This window comes from Phyllostomus discolor, chromosome 2, assembly GCF_004126475.2.
Source record: "Phyllostomus discolor isolate MPI-MPIP mPhyDis1 chromosome 2, mPhyDis1.pri.v3, whole genome shotgun sequence".
In the NCBI taxonomy this organism is placed as follows: Eukaryota; Metazoa; Chordata; class Mammalia; order Chiroptera; family Phyllostomidae; genus Phyllostomus; species Phyllostomus discolor.
In genome coordinates this window covers 99,130,983-99,152,299 of record NC_040904.2, presented here as the reverse complement: position 1 = coordinate 99,152,299, position 21,317 = coordinate 99,130,983, and the positions used below count along the sequence as shown (strand labels likewise).

At 42.8% G+C, this 21,317-nt stretch overlaps 2 protein-coding genes across 3 annotated transcripts in view; both read left to right on the top strand.

Moving 5' to 3' along the window:
- LOC114490560 (cytochrome c oxidase copper chaperone) overlaps positions 1–20,711 on the top strand; it is a 47,088-nt gene extending 26,377 nt beyond the window's left edge. The window contains exon 3 of the mRNA XM_036018138.1: positions 20,434–20,711. The gene's annotated coding sequence lies outside the window, so the exon portion shown is untranslated. The remainder of the gene's footprint in view (positions 1–20,433) is intronic.
- On the top strand, positions 1,023–20,909 carry POPDC2 (popeye domain containing 2). Of its 2 annotated transcripts, none has more exons than XM_028504667.2 (4): positions 1,023–1,982; positions 9,857–9,965; positions 15,136–15,544; positions 20,434–20,909. In XM_028504667.2, the coding sequence occupies exons 1-4, from the start codon at positions 1,492–1,494 to the stop codon at positions 20,517–20,519; spliced, it is 1,095 nt and encodes a 364-aa protein (XP_028360468.1). In that variant the 5' UTR covers positions 1,023–1,491; the 3' UTR covers positions 20,520–20,909. The 2 variants fall into 2 exon arrangements, with proteins under 2 accessions (XP_028360468.1, XP_028360467.1); XM_028504666.2 differs by having other exon boundaries at positions 15,136–15,685.
- Positions 20,910–21,317: the final 408 nt, after the last annotated feature.

The following is a 21,317-nucleotide window of genomic DNA, read 5'->3' as shown; positions in this document are numbered from 1 at the left end:
AGAAGATACTGGGTGTCCCCCTTCCTGTACCTCAGGAGCAGTAGGAGTAATGGTAGTAGAACTAACCACAAGCAAGGAAAAAAATCAAGGAGTTGCTTGGAAGCCAGGGAGCCGTTTCTTAGTTTAATGTTTGCATATTCCAGATTTATCCCTTGGTGAGTCAAAGTAGAATTCAGATTTATCCAGAAGTTCCTTGGATGTCATCAAAATTCTTGTAGGGGAGTATGGGCTTGGGAGTCATGAATCTAGTCCTGTATTTCCACTTACTATGCAAACTACTGGGGACACAGCAGTAAGTCAGGTAGACTCAGGTTCAGTCTTGATTCTGCCATTTACATACTACCTGTGGGAAATTGTTACCTCTCTGAGCTTCAGTTTTGTTTTGTTTTGTTTTGTTTTGCTTTGCTTTGTTTTGTTTTTCAGAGTTAGAAGGGGATAATATTTATTTGGGTTTTCGTGATGACAAAATATCATTTGTGTAAAGTATATAATCTAGATCTGGTACTTCATAGGTATTTAATAAGTGGTAGTTACTATACTTGGCAAATTTTGAGGTGGGTAGGGTGATAGCCTGAGCAATGTATTAGCATTGCATTAACTATTTACTAGGAAAAGGTCAGCTTAGAACTCAGAATGTCAAATAAATACCTAGTGTAATTTACAATGTGACAATAAAAGTCTTTGAGGGGTTTTCCAGTTCTCACAGTTAGGATTTTTTCTGGGTTTAGTCCCATACTTTCCTATTTTGATGTGTCCTTCTACCTCTGGAGAGCCCCTGACCCTCAGGGAGCCCTGGCCCCTGGCCTGCCTGAGCTCTTGTGGTAAATTCTGTGCTCACTTTTCCTTTGTTCCCCCTGCCTGCCTCTCATGCCCCGAGGTCTTATCTTGTCCTCTGGGGAGGTATGTTAAGTACTCTGCCAGCCTGCCTGTGTGCCCGGCCTGTTTTTCCTCACTGCCAGTACCTCTTGGATTCCAATTCCAAACATGGTATCCGTCTGGGGTCACCCTTTCTTCCGGTGCCAGGAGAGACACATTCCAAATGGAACACAAGTGTGCCTTCTGGGCTGGGCTCTCCTCATTCTGTCTGGGGAAAACAGAAAGCAGGATGTGGCCCCTTCATTATCCCTCATGGCTGAAGTTTCAGGCCCCTAGTCCTGTTCTTTCCTAGGACAACTTACGTTTTCTGCTAGGAGCCAAATGTGAAGACTGGCCTACGAAATCTGGATCCAGGGAAGTTTGCCAGGGCTCTGCCGGGAGGGCCAATGCCTTGCTAAATGACAGAGGATAAAAAGTTTTAAAATTCTACATGAAGTGTACTATGTTCTACCATTCATTCCCCAAACTACCAGAAACATTCCTCCTAGAAAAGGTGGAGTTACTGGTGAGAAGCCGGAGGTGAGAAGACATCTAGGAGGACAGACTACTCCATCTTCTGAATTTCTTATGTGGGGCTAGTCTTAGAGCCCAGCAAGGCTTTGGGACACCCCGAAGATGAATGCCAACAGCAGCACAGTGGGGCAGCATCCCTGGCAGGGGCCAGTGTGCATTGGCTGGAAACAGGATCTGGAAGGGGCTGTCTACCACCTGGCTAACTGCTTCTTGTTTCTGGGTTTCATGGGGGGGAGTGGGGTATATGGATGCTTCTATTTCTTTGGCTTCCTGAGCACTGGCTACATATGCTGTGTGCTGTGGGGCTGGTTTGATGCCTGCGGTGTGGACATTGTCATCTGGAACTTCCTGCTGGCAATGGTCTGCCTGCTCCAGCTGGCATACCTGGTCTACCGCCTGCGCAAGGACACCCTCCCTGAGGAGTTTGATCTTCTCTACAAGACGCTCTGCCTGCCCCTGCAGGTGCCCCTGCAGGCGTACAAGGAGATCGTTCACTGTTGTGAGGAGCAGGTCTTGACTCTGGCCACTGAGCAGACCTATGCCGTGGAGGGCGAAACGCCCATCAACCGCCTGTCCCTGCTACTCTCTGGCCGGTAAGCTACTCTGTCACTGCCCACACTTCTCATTTCCCAGTAAGTCCCTTTCCATTTCGTGTTCCCTTCCCTTGAGGGAAGGATGTGGCCAATCAAACAAACCAAAATAGATTTTTCTAAGCATGGGCTTGCTTCCTCTTTCTTAGCATTTTCCCAGGGGAAACTAGATCATGAGGCATTTTCTTGGTAGGCAGGAAGGGCTGTGTGTGCACTTGCCACTGGGAGGTGTCAGTTGAGTGCTTCTTGAGTCTGAGTCTAAAACAACCACACACACGCAGCAGCGTGTTATGCCTAAGTTGCAGAAGTATCTCTGTAAGCTTTGAAAAGCTAAACATTTCAATAACATTAATTTGTTTCTCCCATGTCCATTCAACATTTGCCAAGTACCAACTATGTGCAGGGACCAGTGCCCAAACAGGGGGGGTTTCCTGTAACCCCTGTTCCCTGCTAGGGCATCAAGGATTTGAGGGACATCCTATACAGATTCTGTGGTAAAGCCATTCTGTACCCACCCAGGTATGGAGATGGAATACCTCTGTCCGCTTCTCCATTCCCAGTAATTCTATTGAGTTTCTTACAGGCCAAGATGTCAGGAATGGTAAATTTGAAGGCCAGACACTATGAGAGAGTAGTGATGCCCACACGTGTCTCACTGAATTTTGGTAGAGACACCAGGCTAACTATTTTTAAGAAGGCTGATGTCAACTATAAAGGACACATGGACAAAACCAAGGGGGGGCTGAAATCAGGGGAGGGAGGAGGGGATGGCTGGGGCGGGGGGAGTAGTAGGGGGTACATGCAGACAACTGTACTTGAAGAACAATAAAATAATTAAGAAAAAAGGCTGATGTCAGACATGAGAGAAATGGTTTTAGTCAGGGCCCAATCAGCCTGCATGGGGTGCTGGCCATCAGCCAGTATCTTCGGAACAAATACCACCGTGGTATTTGCTCACCACATTTGGTAAGCAATTGTGGATTCTTTGAAATATTGCTTTAGTGAGACTTGATGTGGGGCTAAATAGCAAATGATGCACTAGGGTTGGCTCTGTGAAAAATCAATCAAAATATTTCAAAAGGTTTTTACTTCAGTTTCCTCCCTTGATTCCTTGAGACCAAGAGAATGTGATAGAAAAGATAATAATCATTCCTGACTGGTGTGGCTCAGTGGAGTTGGGTGTTGTTCTGCAAACCCAAAGTTTACAGATTCAATTCCCAGTTAAGGCACATGCCAGGGTTGTGGGCCAGGTCCTCAGTTGGGGGCATGAGAGGCAAGCAATAAATGTAATCAGTGTTTCTCTCATGCATTGATACTTCTCTTCCTCCCCTTCTCTCTCCCCTCCCCATCTCTAAAAATAAATACATAAAAATATTTTTTTAAAAGACAGTAATTGGGAAGCTGTATTCCAACAGGGATGGATGAGACCAGATAAGACTGCCAAGCACACTGGAAAAATAAAGAGTCTGACAATATAGTGCTGCAACTACTACTACTAGTAATAATATGCATTTATCTATTAATGTTTAGAATTGGAAGTGTTATATATATACATATATATAGTTTCATTTTGTTTAGTTTTGTTTAATTTTGTTTTGTTTTGTTTTGTTTGGACTCAGAAGTCCTGGGTTGAAAGAGATATCAGGTTTTGTAGGGAGAGATTGTATTTTGTTTTTTTAACCTTTTTATTTTAATATATTTTATTGATTATGCTATTATAGTTGTCCCATTTTTTTCTCCCCTTTATTCCCCTCCACCCTGTACCCCCTCCACCATCATCCCCCCACCTTAGTTCATGTCCGTGGGTCATACATATAAATTCTTTGGATTCTCCATTTCCCATACTGTTCTTAACCTGCCCCCTGTCTATTTTGTACCTACCATTTATGCTTCTTATTCCCTTGTACCTTTTCCCAAACTCTTCCCCCACCCCATCCCCACTGATAACCCTCCATGTGATCTCTATTTCTGTGATTCTGTTCCTTTTCTAGTTGTTTGTTTAGTTCATTTTTGTTTTCTTTTTTAGGTTTGTTGATACCTGTGAGTTTGTTTTCATTTTACTGTTCATAGTTTTGATCTTCTTCTTTTTCTTAGATAAGTCCCTTTAACATTTCATATAATAAGGGCTTGGTGATGATGAACTCCTTTCATTTGACCTTATCTGGGAAGCACTTTATCTGCCCTTCCATTCTAAATGATAGCTTTGCTGGACAGAGTAATCTTGGATGTAGGTCTTTGCTTTTCATGACTTCACATACTTCTTTCCAACCCATTCTTGCCTGCAAAGTTTCTTTTGGGAAATCAGCTGATAGTCTTATGGGAACTCTTTTGTAGGTAACTGTCTCCTTTTGCTGCTGTAAGATTCTCTCCTTATAAGTATTTGTTTACAAATAACTGTATTTATTGACACTTCAATTTACTCATAAGAAATTGTATATTATTATGAGTAAATTGAAGTGTAAACAAATGCAGTTATTTGTAAACAAATGCTTACATAAATACAAATGTACTATGACTATTGCCCAAATGTTTGGCACCTGTAGTTCTGTGCTTAAAATAAAGACACTTTAGGAAATATGCTCATTCATGAGTTCCATGCTATTTGCTTGTTCCTCAGAACTCCTCTCTGTTCAAAGGAGAGAATTGAGACTGGTGGGAGAAATGCCCACTTCACTTGTATGGTGCTTATTTATGAAAGTATATTATGATTATTGTATGGTTTGTGGACTGACCATGAACTTGTAAAAATCTACTTCCCTGTGAAGGGGAGGGAGGAGCTTGCTCCCTCAGCATGACTTTTCCTAGTATACTTAACATCAAAAACCCAAGTCAGAAATTAGACCATTTTGATTTTTATTTCTTGCTTTTCAAGGTTTGGGGGTAACAGTTTTGTTTTATTATCTTTTAATGTCAATTATCCTATCTCAATTTTGTTAAGTTGGAGCTGAGGGAAGAGGTCTCTAGTCTATGGGCAGGCTCCAGTTTTCAGAGAGAATATACCTGAAAGCAGTAGATAAAAACTCCATGCCAGGGAGTGAGGATTTCTTATGCTGATCTCTCCACCTCACAGGCAGACTCTCACCTGGAAACCATTGCTGAAACCTCAGACATCCTTTTGTTTTTATTTTAATAAAGGCGCACCAGTCCCTTTAAAGATTCAGAAGGTGACTTCCTCAAAGTTTATCACCCTGTTAAGCTATGGGAGAGTTCCTCTCATATACTTATTATTCAAAGCACATGTGCAGCCTCCTGAGCAGGCAACTCATGTAGGAGGAAATCACTTGCCCATCCAGGAGACCAAACGAAAAAGGACCTTGTATACCAATTTAAATAGCTTCAGGGAGCCATGCAGTTTCATTAGATGTTAGCCACACATGCCTAGGTTGTGGTGCATACAAGGGCAATCAATCGATGTTTCTCCCTCACATCGATGTTTCTCTCTCTGTCTCTCTTCCCCCCTTCCCTTCCCTTTAAAATCAATGAGTATGTCCTCAAATGAGGAATAAAAAATGGTATTAGAAATACCATATCATATGCTATTAAGCTGCACATCTATGCTAAGCACATTAAGACAATGGCTGCCGGTACAGTATTTTTAATTACATACTCGATCCATTTGGTGTATTTCTGAAGGTGCAATACTTTTTATTTATCAGTGAAAGAAGTTAGAAATTAACTTCAGAAAAATCCCCTGATGGCTACCAAATTTCCTTGAAAGTCACAGTCACATATATACTGCATTCTGAAAAAAAGGAGGGGCAAGACAGGTCCCAACCATTTCATGAGTTTCATCAAATACCAGACCTACTAAAGGGTGGAAAGAAAATGTCACTTTCAAAAAGGAGTGTGTTATTAAATGAAGCATTTACCATACTCCTTCCTAATAGCAGCAGGCAGGAAACATATTTTCTAAACTAGATGCAAGAGGTAGAATGTGAAATCACTCCATCCTCCTCCCCTTAAGGGCTATCTAATGGTTAATGAAGTTTTAAAAATAACTAAATAAAAGCAACCCTCCATCCTCCCACTTCTCCTGCCCCAAAAGGGGGAAAAAACTAAGTGTTCCAGATTACTCTCCAAGGTGGAACCTGGAAGCAGTTTTAATAACCCAAAATAGTCTATTACAGAGTCATCACAGGCCTTCCTTGCTTTTAAACAAAGAAACTCTTTTTGAAACAATAGAACAGTAGTACTGATCACTTTTTCTGACAATACATCATTACTCAAAATTTACTAGTACTGAGAAGGGCAAAAGGGCCGTGCCTATACACTTTGTCTCATACGAGCATGTGCATAGGTGTAGGGTATTTGTCATTATTGCAAAAATGAACTTTCATTTTTAATCTTTAGTTTGATTTAACATTGCTTTTAGTATGATGCCAACATCAGCTGTGCAGGAAGGGTACTAGAGACATGTGCATAGAAGTATACACTTTCTTGGGTTCTGAAGGCTCCAGAGCAGCTGATACTGCTTCATCAAATATTGTACATCCTTTAGGCCTTTCTATGTGAGTGCAGAACACTCCACATATGTAACAGCATTTGGGTTGTGGACCAACTTTTTGGAAGTCTCTGGAATCATTGTTCTTGCCTTCTGTTATTCTTGACAAATGGTAAGTTTCTCAGTAGTAGAAGGGTCACCTCTGAGATCAGTTTCAGTCCCAAGAAAAAGAAAGGAGCCTTTGGACTATGGTTATATTTTGATGATGCTATTACAGTTGTCGTGATTTTTTCCCCTTGCCTCCCTTCACCCAGCATCCCCCTAATCCCTCAGGCAATCCCCACACCATTGTTCATGTCCATGGGTCATGCATATAAGTTCTTTGGCTTCTCCATTTCCTATACTGTACTTTACATCCCATGGCTATTCTGTAACTACCTTTTCGTACTTCTTAATCCCCTCACCTCTTCACCCACTCCCCCATAACCTCCTCCCAATCAGCAACCATCAAAACCCTCTCCCTATCCATGATTCTGTCTCTGTTCTTGTTTGCTTAGTTTGTTTTTTAGATTTAATTGTTGATAGATGTGTATTTTTTGTCATTTTATTGCTCATAGTTTTGATATTCTTCTTTTTCTTAAATAAATCCCTTTAACGTTTCATATAACCATGGTTTGGTGATGATGAACTCCTTTAGTTTTTTCTTGTCTGGGAAGCTCCTTATCTGCCCTCTGATTGCAAATGATAGCTTTGTGGGGTACAGCAGTCTTGGCTGTAGGTCCCTGCTTTTCATGACTTTGAATATTTCTTGCCAATCCCTTCTAGCCTGCAAAGTTTCTTTTAAGGAATCAGTTGACAGTCTTGTGGGGATGCCCCTGTAGGTAAATAACTTCTTTTCTCTTGCTGCTTTTAAGATACTCTCTTTATCTTTAACCTTTGGTATTTAAGTGATGATGTGTCTTGGAATGGGCCTCTTTGGATCCATCTTGTTTAGGATTCTCTGCTTCCTGGACTTGTATATCTATTTCCTTCATCAAATTAGGACAGTTTTCTTTCATTATTTTTTTCAAATAGATTTCCAATTTCTTGCTCCTTTTTTTCTCCTGGCTACCCTATGATGTGAATGTTGGAACACATGAAGTTGTCCGAGAGGCTGCTTTACAGTATCCTTGTGTTTTCGGATTCTTTTTACTTCTTGTTGTTCTGACTGGTTGTGTTTTTACTTCCTTATGTTCCAAACCATTGGTTTGATTCTTGGCTTCATCCACTCTAATGTTGTTTCTCTATGAATTGTTCTTTATTACAATTAGTATATCCATCATTTCTGACTGGATCTTTTTTATGCTGTTGAGGTACTCACTAAGTTCCTTGAGCATCCTTACAACCAGTGTTTTGAACTCTGCATCTGACAGATTGCTTATCTCCATTTTGTTTCGTTCTTTTCCTGGAGTTTTGATCTGTCCTTTCATTTAAGGACATGTCTCTTTGTCTCCTGATTTTGGCAGCCTCCCTATGTTTGTTTCTATGTACTAAGTAGAGCTGCTATGACTCCCTGTCTTGGTTGCATGGCCCAGTGCAGTAGGTGTCCTATTGGGTCTAGTGGCACAGCCTCCCCTATTATCTAAGCTGGGTACTCAAGGTGCGCCTTTTGTGTGGGCTGAATACACCTTCCTCTTGTAGTTGAGCCTTGATTGCTGTTGGCAGGTCAATGGGAGGGACTTGCCCAGGCCAGTCAGGTGCAAGAACTGGCTGTGACCACCAACCTCTACCCTCTGTGGAGGATCAGCCATGAGAGGGCAGGGTGGTGGTGCCCCAGTGTGGTCTGTAGCCATGCAGTGGGTGTGCAGGCTCTGCATTTCCCAGGTGATGCAGGTCAAAGTCAGCTCCTACCTGTGTTTTGCTTGGAGCCACACTGCCTGAGCTATAAAGCAATCTAAGGTGGTAGCTACTTGTGCGGGGCTTGGGGATTCTCAGGTAAAGCCAAGCTGTGAATGTACATTGTCTGCTGCTACTGCTGGGCCTGGGGCCACTTAGCAAGGAGTATGGGGGCAGGGGCCCAGTAAGATCAGCTGTTGCTTATTTAAGAGGATTTAGGAAGTTGTGAAGCATGAGCCAAGACCAGCCATGCATATGGAAAGGTCATGGTTAACAGTTTGGTGGACCCATAAATTGTGTGGGACATAGTCTCAGGGGCAACACTGTTTGCCCCACTCATCTCCAGAGTGGGGCAAACAGTGTTAGCCAGGTTGATATAGTCTCAGCTATGGCACTTACCTGTGAGCTCTGTGGCTCTGTTGGGGGAGGGTTCAGAAAAGGGACGATGGCCTTTCTGTCTGGGAGAAAGATGTCCCCCAGCTTGCCTTGGTGTCAGACCCTTCACTTCCTCCCTGTATGCCACTGGTGCTTTTCAAGCTGCTACCCTGGTGCTCGAGCCTGGACGGAGTGAGTCAGAATAGGTGAGTCCATGTGCGGGTTCTTTAAAAGGAACTTCTTGGCACTACAGAAGTTTGTTCCATCAACTGAGTCCCCAGTGGACTTTGCAATCAGAGGTTATGCGGACTTATTTTCCAGATACTGGAACACTGGGCTTTGGGGTGGGGAGCTGGTGTTGGGCTGGGACTCCTTGCTCCCGAGATCTCCTCCCAAATTTTAACTACCACACATGGGTGTGGGACCAGCCAATTCTGTGTTTCTGCCCTTCTTACCAGTCTGGATGGATGTGGTTTCTTTAATTCTGTAATTGTCAGACTTCCATTCAACTCAGTTTCTGATAGTTCTGAGCAATGGTTGTTCTATAATTTAGTTGTAATTTTTATGTGGTTGGGGGAGGACATAAGCTGCATTTACGTATGCCACCATGTTGACTGGAAGTCCTCTCTCACATTTTCAGGGGATGGAGAGACAACTGAAAACAGACTAAAAACATATCAGTTTACGGATAATTCAGTGGCCATAATCTTTCAAAATCCTCTTGCTCTGCAGTATCAAAAATTCCAAGAGTATATGACTTTCCACTAATCATAACTGTAATTTCATAGTTGTCAAAATAGTTGGTACCTATTCAGATGGAAATTTGTTGTGTGGGATATTAAGAGACACATTTTACAAATGTCACCATGTCCCAGAACAATGCACTTAATTGTCTGCATTGCTGATACAGTTTTCTATCCACTTGAAATATTTCAGATCCAATGATAACCTCAGTTTATACACAGAGATCTTTTTACCTGCTCCCTTTGCCTAATTGAGACACATCCTTTCTCAGTATATAACTTTAGAAGAGAGGTTAAAGCTAAAACTCTGAGTTTTCTGGGGAAAAGAGGACAAAAATCCATACTGCATCATTCTCCATTTTTTAATATGTCATTTGAATTTTTAAGAGGATTTGGTTAGCCATTCACTTTTTCCCACATGGTCTCTTTTCTCCCTTTGCCAGGGTTCGTGTAAGCCAGGATGGGCAGTTTCTGCACTACATCTTTCCTTACCAGTTCATGGACTCTCCTGAGTGGGAATCACTGCAGCCCTCTGAGGAGGGGGTGTTCCAGGTAATAGGGAATCCCATAGCAGTACCATCCTGCTCATCCCACTGTAACCCAGTAATAGCCCCTTCCCCCATCTTTCCCCTCTGACATCTGTCCTTGGAACCACTGCCAAGATGATGCTAGGGGTGTGAGTGCTCTCCTTCTGTTGAAAGAGTGCCTGGGCTCTGGGAAGAGTGAGGTACGGTAGGATCTAATAGGTAGGCCATGTCACTCCTCTTCCTAAAACTCTTCCAGAAGACTCCAGTGACCACAATATAAAAACCCCCACTTCTGCCTGGACCAGTGTGGCTCAGTTGGTTGGGTGTAATCCCACCAAGTGAAAGGTTGTGGTTTGATTCCCTGTCAGGGCACATGCTTGGGCTGTGGGTTCAGTTCCAGTTAGAGTGCATGAGAGAGGCAACCGATCTATGTTTCTCTCTTTCTTTCTCCCGTCCTTCCTCTCTCTCTAAAATTAAATAAATAAAAATTTTAAAACACACGAACACTTCTTAGAGAGTAATTTAAGACCTTTAGTGGTATCTAGCCCTATCTCCAGCCCCTCCTCTCACACTTTTTGTTCATTCCAGCCATACTGAACTATTAGTACTGCTCTAAACACAGTACATTGTTTTACCGTGGCCATGTCTTGGCCCCTGCTGTCCCTTCCACCTGAAATGCATTTCCCCACAATAGACGAGGCTATGGCATTTCACTTCCTCTGGAGCCTGGACAGATTGGCTTCATTATCCTCCATCCTCACAGCCTATTTTTCTTGCCTGTATGCCTCTCTGTTCCTTTTACTTATGCTGACTAGTACACTTATTGATCTCTGTTCTAATGGTCTGGTTTCCTTTCTGCCTTCTGCACAGTGAACTCTTCGAGGTAGAAATCTGTGCTTCTCCTTCTATCTCTAGGTTCTACCTAGAACACACAGGCATTCAATAAAGGTTGGTTTGGCAGTCAGCAGTTAGTGTCTCAGAGGACTTCTTGGGGTATTCACATAACCACTGCAAAGCGGAGACCTGGCTGCTTGTCCCCTCCTCTCTTCCCTGCCAATCCTCAGGCTTCAGTTACCTTCTTTGTAGTTCTCACTTACCGAATGGCTAGCATCTGGCAGGCACTACATATTATATTGCCTTATTGATTGTCAGAGCAGTCCTCTGGGTTGGATATTATTATTACCCCCACTTTACAGATGAAAAAATGGAGGCTCAAAATATCACATAATTTGCCCAAGGTCATCTAGAAAAGTGGCAAAACCAAGCTGCCTGGCTCTACTATTTCTGATCTTTTTCAAAATGGGAGGGTCATCAGGAGAGTAGGGTTTATATAAACACACACACACATACACACACACTCTTACTGACACTCCCCTGACCAGAAAGTCTGCTAGTACTAGGTCCCATGTGTCTCCTACCACTTCTATCAGGGAGTCTCTCAGGCTAGCATATGAGCCAATCCCAGAATAGATACATGCTAGGCAGGACCATCTGGCTGGGCCTGCTTCCATCCCACCCTGACTTGGTTCTGTGAGGAAAGAGCCTGAGAGGCAACCCTGATCCCACTGCAAGGACCACCAGCCTTAGACAAACTCCCTTATCAGGTTCCTCCCTGTACCACACACACACACACACACACACACACACACACACCCCCTCTCCAACCCACCCAGCAGTCTCCTTTGAAAACCCCCAGGGTCATAAGAACGTCTGGAGGGCTGAGTCAGGTCCTGAGCCAGCAGGCCCAGGCTCTATTTGTGACAGTGACAATGAGGAACAGGTGGTGGGTGAGCTGAATGTCCTCCCCTAAGTTATGCTTGAAAGGAAGGGCTATAACCCCAGATAACTCCTCAGCCTGGAATGTAGTTATCATCATATTCCTCCAATTAGTATTTTTAGCATGCACCCCATTTAGGAGCAATGAGATCCACAGGTTTACTGTGTAAAATCCCATTTCCTCTTTGCAAATGTCAAGTGTTATCCTGAGTTATAGTTCATCCTGTCCTTGTCTTTTGCAATCACAGTCTTTGTTGACCAAGAAGGCGAGCCACGATGACTGCCTGAATCATAATTCTTACTGTACTTACCACAAATGAATCAACATTTTTTCACACTTCTCAGTTTTACTGGACCCAAGCCCTCTTTATATATGTTATCTCATTTAATTCATTCAACCAAACTCTGAGGTGAGAATTAAAGAAAAATCTTGTCAAACTTATAGACATAGTTGATAAACAGGTTTCCTGAAGATATTTGGGGAAGGATTTTATACAGGACATGAGAAAGCGACATTAGGTTGTTTAACAGCATGCAAAATGGGTAGTCTTCACCTGATTCATTCGTTCACTTCAGTACTATGTATACTTCTCATATATCAGGCACTGTTAAAGGTGCTTAGAATACATCAGGGAACAGAACACATGACAGTCCCTTGCTTTCATGCAATTTATATTTTAGTAGGAGAAAAAAATAAGCCATAGACATAAGGAATAAGAAAATTATATAATTTGTTGAAATCATAACTTCTATTTTTAAAAAATAGAGTAGTATAAAGGAGACATAGTTGCACTTTTAAATAGGGTCATGAAAATCTTTGTTGAGCAGGCGACATCCGAGCAGAGACTTAAAGAAGGTGATAGTGTAAGCTCTGTAAATATCTGGAGGAAGAACATATCAGAGAGAGGGAAGAGCCAGTGCAAAGGCCCCTTGGTGGGAGGGGCTAGCATGTTTGAGGTGCAGAAAGGAGGCCAGTGCTACTGGACGGAGAGAGGGAGAGGAGAATATAGCGGGAGAGGAAGTCAGAGAAGTGATGAGAAGCCAGAGCATATATTTTCTAGATAGAGCCAAAAGGATTTCCTAACACATTATATGTAGTGTGTGGAAAAAGCAGAGCAAGGAAGACTATAAGGTTTTTGGCCTGAGCAACTAGAAGGAGGAAGCTGCGATCAACTGAGATAAGGGAAATTGCAGGTAGCATTGATTTGGGGAGAAGAAGGGAAGTTTAATTTGGGATATATTAGATTTGTGTCATCTATGGACATTTAAATAGAGATGCTGTGCAGGCAGTTGGATATTTGAGTCCAGAATTAAGGAATGATGCTTGAGGTTGAGACATCAGCTTGAGAGTTGGCATACAAACGATATTTAAAACTGTTGGGTTGAATGAGATCACCAAGTGAGTGAGTTCAGACAGGGTGTGCGGTTCAAGAACCAAGCCCTAGGATATTCTAGTGTTTAGAAGTTGGAGAGAAAAAAGGAAAGCAGCAAAGGAAACTAAACGAAATGATCAGAAGATTGTATCAGGAAAGTTTGGCATACTGGGAACCAAGTGAAGAAAGTGTATCAACGAGTAGGCAGCAATCAACAGGGTTGAGCACCATGAAAACTGACTGCAGCAACTTAAAGGCCACTGGTGCCCTTACCAGGAACAGTGATGGGGAGTCTAGGGGCCATTCCTGATGGTTTAACAGAGGGTAAGAGGAGGAGGGCTGGAGACAGCAAGTATTGGTAATGTTTTCTAAGGAGTTTTGCTGAAAAGGAAAACAAATTAATGGAGCAAAGAAGTGAGGCGAGGAAAAAGGATTTTCATTTTTAAAATTTTGCTTTATTTTAAAATGTAAGAAGTAGCAGCATGTTCATAAGCATGGCTGCTGTCTTTGTGTTTGACTCTAAGGACTTTGGTTATATCCTAATTAGCTCTTACACCCAACTTCACCTTCGGTACTCTGACTTCCTGTTTGGGAATTGTTGAAGTACAGGCTGTGGCAGAGAGTGACCGCTACTTGCTGAACAGTTAGTAATGAATGGATTGTCAGTACTTACTATGCTCAGAATTCTTTCTCATGAAGCAACATGCTCAGAGAGAGTAATTTGTCTGATGTCACAGAGCTGAGGTCAAGGGATAAACCTGGAACCTTACACCAGTTTCTGACCTTCTGATGAGGTGATTTAAGGCCCTATCTTCAGTGGTGATGATTATGAGGAAATGAGTAAAGAAAATGGAAGAGGGCTACTGCAGTGGGGAAGGGAGAGGAGTGGAGGTTAATGGGAGATCCAGTAGGTAAGGCAGAACCTATAAGGATTGTATAAAATCTCTAAGAAAGGATGTAAAGTCGACCCTACCTTTAATTAGATAATGCACATATAGAACTTAACAAATGCCTGGCAATTGAGTCACCTCTCCCTAAATATTAGCTGCTATCATCACCATCATTTCCACTGTCTCCATTCACAAATTTTCATCATGAATTCTGCCATCTTTCTCACTGGTAAAGTATTTTGGCCACCCAGATTATTAAAAATTGTGTGATTTTACACTGTTGTTGTTCACTGTCGTAAGCATGTTTTCATTTTAACCCTGGCTTTAGCACTCATCATGGTTTTAACAAGAATTTATCAAGCATCTTCCACATGCTGGGCACACATCATTTACCCAGCAAATGTGATTTAGTTTTGCATCTGGGCACATAGTGAGTGCTCAGAAGTTCCCAGATGACTAAATCAATGGACAGGGGTGCCCTCTGACTTTGTGCCCTGAAGATTTTCTCTTCCTGTGTGCCCTTTTTCTGACTCGAGTCATCAGATCTGTCTGGTTCTTGTCTGGTTACTTGGCCAAGCCAAGAGCAATTTCATGGCCCTGAATCCCAGGCAAAGTTCTGTCCACTTGCTGCAGCTTGGCATACCTAATACCCAGGGAAGCTCTTCTCTAACTAAAATACTTTCCAACTCCTTTTGCATCCCTATTCCAACACATTCTTCTTCTTTATTCTTAAAACAAGCTGCCATCACCATTCTGACCTTTATTCAGAGCATTGGGAGGCCCCTTCTTTTCCTTGAAATCTCAACAGACTCAGACAGTTCTGTAGCCATTAGTGATATCAGCCGTTGGGACCGTAGACTTTGAGAGCAAAAGAGACCAGATGTAGAAACTGAGGCTCCAGGAGATGCGGTCCCAGTCAGTGAATGACTGATCCCAGGGCTCCTGACAAGGGTATGTGCCTCCACCCCCAATCAGTGCACACAAGTCAAAGTTAGTCGCTGGGCGTCCTCCAGGGAAGGCCATGGCGGGAGGGATGTTCCCACAGCTTCTTCAGTAAAAGTGCAATTGTTTCCCAAGTAACTGTATGTTTTTCTCTGCCAAACATGGACACATATCCTAGTTTAAACCTTCACTCGTTGCTCCTGACCCCTCTCAGGTCACTCTGACTGCTGAAACTGCATGCAGCTACATTTCCTGGCCCCGGAAAAGTCTCCACCTTCTTCTAGCCAAAGAGCGGTACATTTCCCGCCTCTTCTCGACACTGCTTGGCTATGACATCTCAGAAAAGCTCTACGCTCTCAACGAGAAGCTCTTTGCTAAGTTTGGGCTGTGCTTCGACATCCGTCTCCCCAGCCTCTACCACGTCCTTGGTTCTGCTGCTTCAGATGCAGGGCCGGAGTCCCAGAAAGAGGATGAGGAAGTCCATGAGCCAGCTGCATCCCCTCCTCAGGCCACGCCCACATCTGTCCAGCAAATACCCACTTGCTCTCCTCTTCCAGCTGCCACCAACCCTCATGCACAGCCTTCCTGGGCCAGGATGTCTCGGCCAGACAGCAGTGTCCTGGGTGAGGACTCCACCAGTCTGGTGCTGGAGGATTTTGAGGAGATGTCAGGATCAGAATCGGTCATGGATTATAAGAGTGATGGGGAGTACATGAGATGAGGGGAGAACTAACATGGGCACAGCCACCGGCTCAGGATCCTGTGTAAGTACTCAGAAGGCAGCAGCCACACTTTCCTGCCCACAAGTGGCCTTAACTCAGCTTGTAAGAGCAAAAAGCATTCCGTGAAGGCTGTTCTCTCAGAGGACTCTAGAAAGTGCTATTAACCCAATCTTAACAATAGCCACTCACTGCAGGTGCATGCAAGGCATGAGGGCATTCTTTAATTTGTTCCTTATTAAATGTGATTGCATTTTGGAAAGTGGGCTGGTTGACATTTTGAGCAAACAGTTATATTGCTAAATGTTTGCAAAACTGTGCTGATAGGGGATTTTATTTGTGGCATGCATTGTGTGTGTGTGTGTCATACATTTTAAAGGGGGCGTGGTTCTAATTCTCACTGGTTCTTCCTGGCATAGAGTCAGCACTGGGATGTAGTCATTATGTAGCCTGGGTTGCAGTTATCTGTTAAAATCACGTATTCCAAAGAGACTTGCGATATAAGCTAATAACCCTGGGAGGAAAATGACCCCACCTTGCTCTCCTCGCTCCTGGTGGAAAGTGTGCTGATAGCTCAGGCAGAGGACTGGATGCTGCTCTGACTGAATGTGACTATGATCAGATGCATATACTGCAGCCTGGTTTTCCCCACAAACCACCCTTGTGCGAGGTGGGGTGGGAACGGATCTCAGGGGACTAGTGGTATGTGTAGGATTTCCCTCCTGGGTCCGAGAAGTAGACAAGAAAGCCCGTACTAAGTGATTCGAAGAAACTGCTTTCATGTCCCCTTTGCTGCTCTCACCAGGCCATGGCATTTTCCTCGGGAACTCCACACACAACCACAGTGGAGGCTTGGCTTTTCCTGAGGAAAACACCACATTTTTTTATTTGGAAGGCATTTCCAAGGAAAGGAGTCAGGCCGTAAGAAACCCATCATTTTTGGGAAGCACTGATAAATTTCCTGAGAAACTAGCCCAGTGAGGAAGGTTTCTAGGTATACAAGGTAAATGAACAAATGTTTGTAAATTTTGAAAAAGAAGTTATATAACTGATAAAAGAGGCAAGAGAGGTGAATGTTAAGAGGTTAGATATTTGGTTTTATAGATTTGGAATGTGTCATCTCCTATGGTACCAGTGTCCCTAGAACCCTAAATGAGCTAATTCAAGGGTAGTTCCAAGGATCCCTCTAGCACCCAAGATCACTTTGTTAACATCCTCCATTTGTGTTGTCCACTCTTGTCACTCCTTTTTCATTGTGCTGATATCCCCCTCCCTACTTACCTACACCCATCCAGGTATAGGATTATGTCCTGTGGGTCCTCCTCTTTCTCCAACTCACCCACCCACCTACACACGCTCTGAACTCAGCAGCTCTCTGTGTTCTCATGCTCTTCTTGCCTGCCTTCTCTTTTCCTGGTTCTGTCCATTCTTTCATTTCTTCCCTCTTTCTTAATTCTGCTTAGTCCTTGGTTGCCTCAATTTGCTGCTCTTAAGAAGAGAAACAACCCTTCCTTCTTCTTCTGAGTTAATTTCTCCTCTTCATACTTGTCCTCTCCATATTCTCCACCTTATTGTTTATGTATTTATCTTCCCATTACCTTCTTTTCCTTTCCTCTACTTTGTTGCCTTGCTCTATCTATTCTTCCTCCTAAACAACCCTGTACCCTCAACTTAGTTTTTTATCCTGACTCTTCCAAGATCAGTACTTCTCCCTCTGCCTATGAAGAAAACCACACAAGTGAATGTGTGAAAATTTCTAGTTTTAGATGTCTGCACATTTCATGCATGAGTTTTCCCAAATATCTGGAGGCTGGCAACATGGTAAATAGAAGAAGACCTAGAATGGGAGACTGAAACCAGGCTTCTGTGTCTGGCTCTGCTACTTTTTGCAAACCACACAATCTCACTGAAACTTACTATCTTAATCTGGCTGGTTGACCTTCAAAAGCCCTCTTATTTATGAGAAAAAGCAAAGGATAAGTTGTCCAGAGGAGGAAATGGGAAACAGTCAGTCAGCAGTGCAGTGGACACAAGCCCCAGGACTCAGGCGTGTCTTTCAGCAAAAACTTGGCTATACCACAATTTTTCCTGTGAGTTAAATCAGTCTTCCTCCCTGCTGGGTGGTGGGTCAAAGTTCCCTCCATTCTTTACCTGTGCAGAGTCTGTATCACTTACCATGTGAGGACAGAGCAGATGTTCTATGTGAAAGGAGGTCACAGCTTAGTCTCCAAGGTCCTTCACCTTTAATACTCTCATATGAAATTCCTCTTTCCAAATTCAGCCACTTCTGAAGCTCAAGGTGAAAAAAATTGCCAGTATAACTCACTTTATAAAGTACTGGTATTTGCAATATAAAGAGAGTAGGTTTTTTTTATGTTTGTTTAAGAAATAGAAAGGAAAAATACTGTTTTCTTCCAAATTACAGATTTTTTCAGAACTTTCAAACATGATCAAATTGTCCAAATTTCAGATGCCTTACAGTTTAGCCTGTGATAATGAGATAGTTTAAACCAGAGATCCCTTTTTAGAATTGTACTGTTGGATGTTTGGTTTGACTTCCTTGCTGTTAAACTGCTTCTAGGGTTATTGTAACAAATAAGCACAGTCCCTTGTGACTGGTAGCAATTTACTATTGTTTTCTTTATAGAGTAGGGCACAATTCACCTGTTATTCTCTGGCTGTTCATCACCGAAACTGTAAGCTCATTGCTATTCATCCGGGCACAGCACTTACATAAGAGACAGGAAGCTGGCTGAATGCTACATGATTGAGAGACACAGCTTCGTCACACTGACACCAGTGCTTGTCCCTCACACTGATCCAATTTAGCACCAACTAAAAATAGTCAGTGTTTCCACTGGAGCTGTTTTTTTTGAAAAGAGTATATTTTCAGTCTTGAACTTCCCAGAATTGAACCACAAGTGGGTGCTACTTCTTTAGCAGGCAAAGCAGTGCTGCTGGCTAGTGTATTCACGCAGGGTCTCATAGCTAGACCCCACATTAACCTGGCCTTTGCTAGAATCTTCCCATTTAATTCCATGGCCACTCTCCACGGTGTCCCTCTCGGTGTCTTACCTACAGGAGCTGCTCAATGAATTCATCTGTGAGGTGGTAAGTTAAGTCAAGTAATGAGTCCATTATCACAAATTAATTGAAAGCTGTCTGAGATCTGGCCGATTTTGATTATGTGTTCAAATTGTTCTGAACACTCTGTGATTGGAAAGTAAAAATTATATATTGTCCCTTTTCTCTCTATTATTTAAATAAGCAAACAAATAAGAAAGAGATCACAATATGAAGACTGATTTTGGTCAGGGAGAGAAACCAGGACCAAGACAGAGCTCCAAGGGCCAAAGAACTAATTCAACAAACATTTACCTTGACTTGGTGTCATTCTTGAGGATAAAAATGCATGAAAGGCTGAAAGCTACAAGGAGAAATATTTCAGCCCACTGTTAATGATGGATCGCCTCACAGAGAAGTGAGTGACTTGTCACTGATAAAGTGCAAGCAGACACACAAAGAAATGTCAGAGATCTTTAAAGGTGACCCAGGCTCTGAGAGAAGGGTACCCCAGGCTATTGCTATTAAGGTGCCTTCTCTGTGGTGATATGATTCTGATTCTGAGATCTGACTCAAGTCCTGTCACTCAGCCACCAACAAGAGCAGTTCCTCCTCTGCAGAAGAAGACCAATTGTCTAACAGATCATTAAAGTCTACTACTAGGTAAACAGGTAGCCTTTGTCTACCTTACCAGGTTGCCATGTGAGGAATAATTGAAATAAAATATATAAAGGCAGTTTGTAAGTTGTAAAGCATTCGTTTAATGTATAAGGTATTTATATGTGTTTCAAATTGTTTGGCATTCTCTCTCTCTCTCCCTCTCTGTCAGAATTTCATGATCTCCCCATTTTATTTCCCCGAGTCTGGCTTTTCAGGGAAGGTGGCAATTGGCAGAATCCCCTGACAACAAAAGAAACAGCAAAAAGGTGCAGGCCCAAAGAAAACCCACACCAGCTCCTCAGCCCCTGAATAACATCAGCAGTAGCTGGAACAGCATCTGATTTCCTTATTTGCTCAGGAGGACACAGATTGCCACCACACTGTATTCAGGCTCTCGCCCTCTGGAGTGCTACAAGGTACTTTGGTAGCTGTCAGTGTTGTTAAACAGCACTTTTCTCATGGAACTTATAAAGGTTCCTGGACAGAAACTTGCCCTTGAAGGCAACAGGACAGGTGATACCCAGGGGTCTCACATTCTGGGTCTCTAGGTGGTAGCACTGGTCCACCTGCCCAGGCTCCACGTTCAGCCAGGTAAGTCACAGGCAGCGGTTCCTTCCCAGCCTGCTCATTCTCAGCTTCTTCTTGCACTTATGTCTCACAGGACTCATTGACCTACCCCTCTTCCCGTAAAAATAAAAGTAAGGGTCTTATAAAGCTCATCATTTTTCTCTACAGAGTTTTTAAAAACTTAGTAGTGTTAGGAAGCAAAGTTCTACAGCTTCTTCATAGGCAGCAACAGAAGTTGATCTCTTAGCCTCTTTACTTGTAAATTGAGAGAACTGAACTATATAACTTCAAAGCTGACTCATCAGGATATTCTACAATATCCTAATATTGTAGAATAAAATGATTCACAGATACAACCACCCCTGTCATTGTAGGTATTGGGTAAAGCTAAGACATTGGGAATTTGTAGGGGTAAAAACAGAACAAAGTAAAAGAACCCTGTGAAGTTAGGCAAGTTATCGGGAGCCATAGTTCTGAAATCCTCTCTCTTTTTCTTTCCACAGCTTCTAGAATTCCTCACCAGAGCTATTCTCAAGTTATGTCCACAGGACAGGCTCCCTTGGCTCCAATCCACACTCCTGAACTTTAAGGATCCATGAACCATCTTTTTCTCGGGCCACATTCAGTTTCACAAGACGGTCCTTGTATGCACACCCCTCTTCCCCACTCCAGAAGGCTCTCGGGCAGGTCAGAGCAGACACAGGTGTCAGCACTGCAGTTCCCCCAGGGCCCTGAGTGACAGAAATTCATCTCCACCAGCTTTCCTTCCAGGTGAAGGCATCTAAGAGGGCAAAAAGCACAGGTTCCATCCTTTACTACTTGGCCAACTTATGTAGTCTCTTGGGCCTCATCTTTAAAGTGGGGATTACAAAACCTACCTCACAGGGTTGTTGTGAGGATTACATGAGTTGATTTAGGTAAAACACCTAGCACATGGCATGGCACCTAGTAAGCACTCAATAAATCATTCATTGCTTTCCCTGTGTTGTTTCTTTTCACTTTCTGGATGGATCAGTGATTCATTTTGTGGAAGTAGAAATTTTAAAACTTAGTTTTCCCTTAAGCTTTTAAGTTCAGCTTATGAATCTCTTGTTCTATGTATGACCCTAGTATTAAACAATAGGATTTTAAAAGGGATTTGTACAAATTTAGTTCATTAAGCTTCCTTAAACATTTTAAAGTGGGTTTATAAAGTTAACATATTCTATTTTATTTCTCCCTTAAATACTTCAACCTATAGTCCAGTTACCTATCACTATGTACATTCATCCCTAAAACAGCCACTTAAAATAGCCACAATAATTTATTTTGCTCATGTGGGGCCTGACTGGACCCACCTAGGGTATCCCCACTCAAGGTTTCTCATACTGTTGCATTCAGATAGTGG

What these genes read in the sequence shown, in the direction of transcription:
- POPDC2 (XM_028504666.2), top strand. Translation starts at nt 1,492, where the DNA reads ATGAATGCCAACAGCAGCACAGTGGGGCAGCATCCCTGGCAGGGGCCA. An exon ending in TCCCTGCTACTCTCTGGCCG is followed by an intron (nt 1,983 to 9,856) that starts GTAAGCTACTCT and finishes TCCCTTTGCCAG; the next exon opens with GGTTCGTGTAAGCCAGGATG. An exon ending in CTGAGGAGGGGGTGTTCCAG is followed by an intron (nt 9,966 to 15,135) that starts GTAATAGGGAAT and finishes GACCCCTCTCAG; the next exon opens with GTCACTCTGACTGCTGAAAC.